The sequence below is a fragment of the Octopus bimaculoides genome, chromosome 14 (assembly GCF_001194135.2).
Source record: "Octopus bimaculoides isolate UCB-OBI-ISO-001 chromosome 14, ASM119413v2, whole genome shotgun sequence".
NCBI lineage: Eukaryota > Metazoa > Mollusca > Cephalopoda > Octopoda > Octopodidae > Octopus > Octopus bimaculoides.
In genome coordinates, this window is record NC_068994.1 from 59,501,064 (window position 1) to 59,511,090 (window position 10,027).

The 10,027-nt window shown below is 40.0% G+C and overlaps 1 protein-coding gene across 1 annotated transcript; it reads right to left on the reverse strand.

Annotated features, from left to right (window-relative positions):
- Positions 1 to 6: 6 nt before the first annotated feature.
- On the reverse strand, positions 7 to 4,327 carry LOC106878009 (CCR4-NOT transcription complex subunit 7). Its single transcript, XM_014927087.2, has one exon. It carries the CDS (start codon positions 2,730 to 2,732, stop codon positions 1,623 to 1,625), a length of 1,110 nt encoding a protein of 369 aa, XP_014782573.1. The 5' UTR covers positions 2,733 to 4,327; the 3' UTR covers positions 7 to 1,622.
- Between the last annotated feature and the right edge of the window lie 5,700 nt (positions 4,328 to 10,027).

Below are 10,027 nucleotides of genomic sequence, written 5' to 3' on the forward strand. Positions count from 1 at the left end.
TGTATTGACCCCAGTATTTTACTGGTGCTTTATTCTATCGACCCCAAAAGGATGAAAGGCAAAGTTGACCTTGGCGGGATTTGAACTCAGAACGTAAAGGGCCAAAACTAAATACTGTATGGCATTTGGTCTGACGCTCTACTAATTCTGCTATCTAGCACAATAACAACAACAATTAATAATAATAATAATAATAATAATAATAATAATAATAATAATTTTCCTTATTAGGAGAAAAGCTTGTCTCAAAAAGGAAGTTTCAGTCAACAGGATAGATACTTGTAATTACTGGTATTTATCAACCACAACTGGATGAAAGACAAAACGAAACTAAATCTTGTAAGATATTAAAATCTGTCACTTTATTGTGTCTGCAATCTCGCCAAGTCATTATTATGAGGGAATAACAATTAACCCTTTCACAGTTTTAGTAGCAAGTTAAGCAAAATGAGTGACACATCTCATCCTGGAGAGGATGCCAGGTTATCTCAGGTAACTTTTCCTTCCTCCCTTTAAGTCCCTGATGGTACCTGCTTGCCCTCTTGTTTCTAATATAGGCACAAGGTTATACATTTGTGGGGAGAGCAGGGATAAATGGTTGTCCAGATCAACTCCAGTTTTTGACTGCTATTTTCTTTTTATTGATCCCCAGAAGGATGAAAGGCAAAGTTAACCTCGGCAGGATTTGAACCTAAAGGGACATATCTAAGTACCACAAGGTATTTTGTCTGCTACTTCCCATCCACTGCTTTAGCCAGGTATTAGAAAGCAGCCCAGAGCTTGCAAACGTAAAGCATTGCTGGCAGCAGGATGCAAGCGGCCCCACAAGCCATCACCCACTTGGTGCTTCATAATTAACAAATAAATACATTTCTTGCATAATTACATCAGATTAACAGGGAAAGAACAAATAGGATGTAGTGAGGTTTATGCATTTCCTCATTACATGAGTAAATGTTAAATATAACAGTTGTAGCTTGAAACCAAAACTGGATTCGTTTCGCCAAAATGCAGTGTTTGCCACAATAATTATTTCTTTTAAACATTTTGGTGGAGTAAAATTAGGGGGAATTAAAGGGAGACTGATCCCTAGGAATCAGAGAGGTGGTTGGCAGCATTCAAACTCAAAAACAAAAACTCCAAATACTAACAGATGCCATTTGGACTGGCCATTGCAATAACATTAATAACGACTTTTTAACTTTGGCACAAAGCCAAAAATTTGTAGGGAAGGGGTTAGGGTCAATATAAATGATCCCAGTATATTGCTGGTTCTAATTTTATTGACCTTAGAGTGAGGGTTGAAAGGCAAAGCTGACTCTGGTGGGATTTGAACTCGAAATGTAAAGACATAACTGAACAGTATTAAGTATTTAGTTCAGCCCCTACCATTTGCTACAATGATGCCATCGCCCTAAAAGTAATAAAAATAAATAAATAAAAAATTTTGTAAAAGTCTGGAAGGGTTTGAAAGACAAGTGCTATGATGAACCTGGTGGATATATAAGTTTTAACCAGGTTTAACTTAGGATTATGATAATTTGGTGTTGTTAAGGCTCCAGGAAGATAAAGTAGAGAGGAAGAGAAAGGTATACAGCAATGTAAATTGGGGTGGGCACACCTTAGGAAGAACTGTTTTGACTACTGGAGGAATCACCGTTGTTGGTAGACACAGCAGAGCTAAGTGGAGAAATGTGGTTCTCAAAGCTGCTGCTGTTGCCGCCGTTGTTGCTGCTGCTGATGTTGTTGTTGCTGTTACTATTACCATTGCTAGAATTAATGTTGCTGCTACTGCTGCTGCCGTTATTGCTACTGGCGCCGCCGCCACCACTTCCGTTCATTACATAATTATTCCCAAGTCCATAGAGATGGCCACAGTACTTAGCATCGTCAATATTGTCCTCGAAAAACATTTCCCGCATATTGAAAAAAGCCGCTCCGGTCAGCAAGCTGTCGCTGCCCGCTTGGTGCTGAGGCCCCACTCGAGGAATCTCTAGTTGTTGGGCCACTTCCTGTAGGCCACCTTTGAGGTTTTTGCAACTTTTCATCAGGTACTTCACGTCGTAAATGTTCGGGAAGTAGATTCGCAAAAGCTCAAAAAAGTCTGCTTCTTCGGCTGGTAAATTGGTGTTCGTTAATATTTTTAGCATGTAACCAAAGTCATAACCGCTATGGAAGGACAGCCACTTCACTTGGTCGGTCAACACAACGCCAGAAGTCATTAGCAGTTCGGCAAAATCATCCGTATTGATACCTTCCTCTTCGTGTTTCTTGAATTGAATTCCTGAGTTGGTGAGCAGGTCAATAGATTCCTGGGCATACATGTCCACAGTAAGATTGAACTTAAAGTTGAACTGCCAAGTTGAAATTGGTGCAGGTGTCTGACCGTAATCATTCAAGAATGTCATACCGACTTGAATTATTTTGAGCAAATCGACATTACATCGCAGCTGCTGGTAGTGGTAGTCGGCATTACTGCGAAATTCGCCGATGGGACGCGCCACCACCCCGGGAAACTCGGTATCCATAGCAACATATTTATAGGATTGTACAACTTGGCGAATGGTGCGGAATTCCTGCTCCAAGTTAGATTGCCAGACGTCGCGAATGCTGTAATCGGCTTGTGCAACGGAGGGCATTCTTATATCGTACTGGCCACCCGTGTCATTCACTTGTGGGTAGATAACCTCGTTGATATCCTTGGGAATTTGGTAAAAATCGGTCTCGCACATCGGATCCCGAATCCGCCAATGTCTATGGGGTGGCCTATCGGAGTAAAGAACGGAGCAGGTGGAAGTGAAGCCGATACAAATTAGTGTGGTGTGGTAATTAAGACGGCAGGTTTAATATAAAACTGTTAACAGATAGAAAATTCTGGGAAGTTTGGTCGGGTCTATTATTGTTGGGATAAAGTAGGTTAGCTGCAGGTGTCAGCGATGATGGCGGATATTGGTTAGAAGATTCGTCCAAGTCGAAGAGGAAAGAGTTCTTTAAAAGAAGGGGAAAAAAAATGTTCCACTGTTAGTTACAAAATATTTCTTTATAAAAAATTTACCAGACTTACAGAAAAAAAAAGAAACGGTTCACTTATGGTAACACAACAGTTTATACCGAACTAACGCAACAAATTGGTTGATAAAGAAAATTATTAATAATACGCACAAAAAAAAAAAGGGGGAAGAAAGTAAATGCCACAAGAAATGTGGGTTGAGAGAATATTATCTGGTTGGTACCTTCAAAAACAATGTCATCAAGTTGATACTATTTGTTGTTGGTCGTTAGACAAAACAAAATAAATTATTCCAGACGTTTGTTTGTGTGTGTGTGTGTGTGTATTGCGTACAAGTTTTAGAGTCAGTGGGACAAAACTAAGATTGGATTGAAAATAAAGCAGTAAAGCTTGAGTAGACAATGTCAGTTGTTTGTTTTTATGCTTAGATGGAATTTCTTTAATTCGGTGTCAAAATGCAATGTCTTTTCTGATATATACACATATATAAATACATATAATGGGAACTGGGTGGGGGCAGCCAAAGATTACTTGGGAAGAATATAAACAAAAGAAAGATTAGATAATTATATAAATATTTATAGTTATATCACAAATTTAGTTGAGAGAAGCAACTTGGGAGTATAAATGGAATGACGATAGACGTAAATATTTCGAGACGAAAGTGGACGGCAAGGTTTCTACTATATTTTTGACAAGAAGGGAAGGAGAAAAACTAAATGTTGTTGCTGTTGTTATTATTATTAACACTGTTCGTCTTGATATTGTTTTTAGTGATAATGTTGTAGGCTCGATATTCAGGTGTCGGACTTACCAGCAGAGTCCAGTAAATAATAGATGAGGGAGAAGCTGCTCGCAGAGAAAAGGTGACGATCACGACGTGAGCCGTCGCCAACTTCCAGGCAAATCTTTTTCTTTTTAGACGTAAATAGCAATGAATAATAATAATAGTCCGTGTAAGTACGATGTCTGTCCTCTGGCAACACTTCAGATGGAATAATTAGAGACATGAAGAAAGGAACAGACACAATAAAAAAATTTTCAAGAAATGTGAACGAACGAACGTCCGGCTTGAAACTTATCCAAAGGGAAAGACGTCGATTAAAAAAAAAAAAAAAGAAAAGGATTAAGATTTTAAAAATAACAGATAAAAATTATCAGTTGGAGAAGTTGTTTGGTCGAAGAGTTGCTCTGACGATCACTGAGTCTCGTTCCTCAACACGAAACCGTAAAAGATCGGAGTTTGAGTTCCAATTTTCTTGTCAACACCTAATTACGTCTAACTGGAAGCGGTGTAATACTTAGCATCGTATCCAATAGTAAAAGATTCCGCTGCTCCGAACCGTTAACGCTAAGTTCAATACGGAAAACTTTCTTGAGTCTATAATAAATAGTTTTTTCACATATAATATAAACACTTTACTTCTTCTGGGAAAGAAGTGGATATAACATTATTGAAAGAAACTATTGGATTAATATTGGTTTCAAATGCTGGCAAAGGGCCGGCAATTTCAGGAGAGGTAGGTAAGTCGGTTACATCGATCCCAATGCACAACTGCTACGTTATTTTATCAACCCCGAAAGGATGAAAGGCAAAGTCAATCTCAGCAGAATTTGCACTCAAGACGTAAAAGACTGCTAAACATTTTGCCCGTCATACAAACAATTCTGTCAGCTTGCCGCCTGATATTAGAGTTAATATTGGTTTCAAAGGCCAACAATTTTGTTTAAGTCGATTACTGCGACCCCTGTGCTCTCAACTTGTACTTATTTTATTGATCCCCGACAAGGGAAAAGGCAAAGCTGACCTCACTGGAATTTCAACTCAAAACGTAAAGACAAACAAAATACCGCTAAGCATTTCCCCCGGCATGTTCTAACTATCCTGTCAGCTTGTCGCCTTATTACTGAAGTTAGCATCGAAAACTCGAATAATTGATGTGAGTGCAGTTCAACCTAAATCATTAAATACATTCTATATTTTAAATGTATGGATGTATCGTCGTCGTCATTTAACGTCCGCCTTCCATACTGGCATGGTTGGAACGGTTTGACAGGAGCTGACCAGCCAGAAACCTGCACTAGACTCCTGCAACTGTTTTGGCAGGATTTTTACAGCTGGATGCCCTTTCTAACACCAACCACTTAGCCAAGTGGACTTAGTGCTTTTTACGTGGCACAAGTATAGATGAGGTCAGCTTTGACAGGGTTTTTACAGCTGGATGCCCTTCCAAACGCCAACCATTTTACTGTGTGACTGGATGCTTTTTAAGTAACACATGTACTGACAAGGTCACCAAGTACTTTGCAAGACAAAAGTCTTTTGAGAGGGGAGGGGGACATTGGAGGAGGAGGTGATTTTGTGTCAGATGATGAAAGGTTATAGTGAGACAGAGAGACAGAAACAGGTGTCTTGCTGTGGAGGAGGTACAAGGTTACCCCACTAGAGAGAGAGAGATCAGGAATGAGGACAGAAACAGGTGTGCTGCTGCAAAAAAGATATATGGTGACCCAACCTGAGGGAAGTTCAAGAGAAGGAGAGAGAGAGAGAGTGGGAGACAGCAGGATGGAGATGGTGGCAAAATGCCAGGCATACTCACAAGGAACAGGGATCAGAATATAAATGGGATGGTTGAGTAAAGAAAGAGAGAGATATATAGATGGTGGCAAATAGCAGGGCATATAATTGTGTAAGAAGCATGATTAGAGAGTGTGGAGGGGGGGGGGGGGCTACTGGATAACAATGAAACAGAAACAGGGCTGTGAGGACAGGATTGGGAAGTGAGAGGTAGGTATAGTGTATGAAGGAGGAAATGTGAAGTAGAGAAGAGATGTAGATTGGTTTGTTGGGGTAGGGGGTGTGGACGGTTTCCTTGTTACGTGTAGGTAGAACACACAGGTTAGGGGCTAGCAGATATCAATGATACAGTGAGACAGGGTGTGTGGGTGGGACACACAGGTCGGGGCCAGCAGAGAGCAATGATACAGTGAAACAGAGTGAAGAGGACAGGATTGAGGAGAGAGGGGGGTTAGCATAGTGCATGAAGTGGAAATGTGAGGAAGAGAAGAGATGCAGTTTGGTTTGTTGTGGCAGGGTGTGTGAGAAGTTTTCTTGTTAAGTGGGACACACAGTGCTTCTAGAACTCAGTTTTGCTGACATGGGTGGGTCTTCTCAAGAACTTCATATTGCCAAACATCTCGGTTCATTGTAATTTCCTCTGTGAGGTCCAACTTCCTGAGATCAGTCCTTACCATTTCATCTCATGTCTTCCTGGGCCTCCTTCTTCCACGGGTACCATCCACTTTCATTGATCAGCACTTCTTTATGCACCTGTCCTCATTCATACGCATCACATGTCCAAACCAATGTAGTCTTCTCTCTTGCTTGCTACATTTGATTCCTCTTTTGCCCAACTTTTCTCTCAATACATTTACACTTTGCTGTACATGTGCACATCAAATGGAGTATACGACCTTCGTTTCTCTCCAGTCTACACATGTCTTCTGCATTCAGAGCTCATGTCTCACTACCATGGAGTATAGCCATTTGTACACAAGCATCATATAATCTACCTTTCATTCTGAGAAAGAGTTCTTTTGTTGCCAACAGAGGTAATAGCTCTCTGAACTTCCTCCATCCTATTTAATGGTGGAGGATGCTCTGAAAGTATTGTTTCTATGTATGTATGTATGTATGTATGTATGCATACATGTATGTATGTATGTTATTGTTCAGTTTTATTTCAAGATTTCTTGCCAATAGAGAAACCAAACAAGAGGATATCCTACATTAACACACCCTCCTGCCACCAGCCTATTGTGTTCAGGAACCTAGTGAAGGATGACAGCAAGAGAATCTCAAACCTGTCCTCAAGTCAAGAGATTTTCAATGCTGTGGCCTCTTATTATAATGAGGCTCTGGCATCCAGTGGATTTAAGGACCACATCTCCTATATGCTGAGTCGTAGCACTTGCAAAAAGAAGCATCAGTGTAATGTTTGGTTTGTCCCACCCTTCTCTCTCAATGTTAAAAACTTGTGTAGGAAGAACATTCCTTGGATCAAGAAAGACACTTCGCACAGTCGTCACATAGATATGGACATTTGTTTAATAAGCTCAACTTAAGGGTATCCTTCTGTTGCATGCCAACATTAAGAAAATTTTAGGGAGTGCCTCTAAGCCATGACCAAAGCAGGATGCTCATGTAGGGTATGCAGTGACCAGTGGTGGGAGCAGAGGGCTCAAAGTGAAGCCAAGGAAGTTGTGTATGAGGCAGAAGTGGTGGCCACCACTGGCAGCCAGAGTAACAGTCTCAGCAGTAATGATACATCCACCAACGATAACAATGGCAGCAACACCAACTTTGCGGCAGGAATTAGGTGCTATGCCAGCAGCAACAGAACCACCAGAATCATGTCCAGGAATATTAGCACCAGCAGTGATTCCAGTAACAACATCAGACTCAGATTTAATGAAAAAAATCATCAGGGGTGGTAGCAGATCCAATACACAGACACAAAAATATCTCAGTTCAACCACACTCCCATTTAAGCAACATCTGAACTACCACAGATCTACTTTCAGGATACCGGAAAGTTGCAACATCACATCTCTAGCCAGTTATGTATGATGCTTAAAAGAGAAAGGAGCCCTAAGTATAATCAAATGAAAAATCCTTGAACAACTGGGGACTTATATAAATGGTAGCAAATGACATAAGCTTTGTTTGGCAGCGAGGGCAAGAATCTTAAAAAAACTCACTTAACTTGGGGACCTTTTTAAACTTCAGGAAAGAAGTATTCAGTCAATGCTCTCTTCTAAAATGTTTCCTACCACAAACTTGCAATTTCCCATTTGTTGAATAGGCCCACCACAGCTCCTTTGAATATCACCATAGCCAGAGCTGATGTAAGGAGGATAACCCCATCCTACCTGCATCATGGACATTTATATTTTGTTTACAAACCAACAGACCATTATGTATTTTTTCCTCTACTTGTAGAGAAGTTATGCACCTTCAGCCATTTGAGTCTGAGGGGTTGCCTAAACTGCTAAGTGCTTTATAGTTGCGAATAGATGCACAAAACCCTATTTGTCAATGGAAAAGGCAAAAAAACATGCTTTTTTGGAATAATTATTGGCACATTTTCCGTCAATAATGGCCTTTGTGCCACAACTAAACTGCCAATGTGAATGTCTTCCATATTCCATGATGAAACAATATCTTTGAAGCATTGTATACCATCTCTTTGCACAAAGCCCTATTCTTCAAATGAAAATTGACTAATGGACCTTATATCTGGCATAATTGTGATTGCTTCTGGCATTACTGCTGTAAACAATTTGTCCATGTAGATTTTCTTGGAAGCAAATGACTCAGGAATACCAAATGAGTGTCTCAGGTTTAAATTCAATAAAATCGTAAAATACAGGATGAATTTAACGTACAAGCTGGCGTTCACCAGGGATCAGTTCTTAGTCCACTCTTATTTATCATAGTTTTCCAGCCAATAACAGAGGAATTCAAAACTAGATGCTGACGGGAACTACTCTATGCTGATGATCTTGCTCTTATTGCAGAATCTGAAGCAGAATTGGTGAAGAGGTTCCAGGTTTGGAAGCAAAACCTGAAATCAAAAGGTCTTAAAGTTAATTTAGCTAAGACTAAAGTTGTTGTTAGCAAGAAAGGAGATAAGATTCTCATTTTGGTTGGTAAATTGCCCTGTTCAATATGTAGGAAAGGAGTGTAACCTATGGGTGCATAAGAGACGCAGTAGAATCATGGGAAAGTTATCAGATAAGGTCACTTTCGTGTGTGGCAGATACACAGGAACAGTAAGTACTAAGAGCATGAGGGACTTAAACTCTTTAAAATGTCCAAGAGGCTCTCTTGCAGTTGTAGATAGTTTCTGCTATTTAGGTGAACAAATTAGTAACAGTGGTGGATGCTCAGAGTGAAAGGTAGGTTGTATGATGCTTGTGTGAGACATGGCTATGTTACATGGTAGTGAGACATGGCCTCTGACTGTGAAGGACAGACATAGGCTGGAGAGGAATGAAGACGGTAGGCTCCATTCAATTTGCAACATCAGTATGCATGACTGACAAAGCATAACTGTGATGAAAGTGTAACTGATAGGATAAGATAAGGATTAGGTGATGGATGGCAATAGAAGTGACCCCTAAATGAGTGAGATAGTGTAACGACCTGGAGTAGAGGCGGGCAAAGAGGGTAAGAGAAATGCACTGGAAAGAAGGGAGGACAAAAGCATGAAGAGGGCTCAATCCTGCTTCTTACACACGGGCCAAGGGGATGAATGAAGGTGAACCGATGGTGGGGTGTGGGACGAAGTGAACAACATGGTGTGGTGGTGTTCAGAGGGTTGAACAGCTGTAAGGTGATGGGCAGCAAGAGACATGACGTATGCCAGGTAAAGTATATGGCATCTGAGCCTCTAAACACTATCCTCGAGTTAGGGTTCGTCTCGCCGTAAGAGGTCAGGTGTTCTGTAGCAACCACATTTCTACAGTTAGTGCGCTGATTTGGTCTACGTATATACACACAACAAAATTGCCATTAATTTTATAATGGTACAGGGGAAATGGAAGTAAATAGAAAGTTCATGACAAGCAAATTTAATTTTAATCTACTCTGAAAATAGAGCACTACCGATAGCTTATTAAAAAGAGTATACACATGCTGTGAAAATATGGTGGAAGACGTCAAAAATATTTATTTTTGACGTCCGGTGGGAGGTGGCACCCACCGGCGACACCGTTTATCCCTTACGTCATTAGAAAAAAGAAAATCTCGTAATGTTTACTTCAAAATATTTTCATTCATTCATTCATTCATATAAATTTATACATTTATTTATTGGTATCTAAACAAGAATAAAAGTGTGTATTCGAAATTGTAAACTTATATTCTTTTATCTGAAAAAAACAAAGGCAAAATAATAACATTCATAAAACAAAATTCCTAAAGAAAATTATATATATAAATATATAAATATA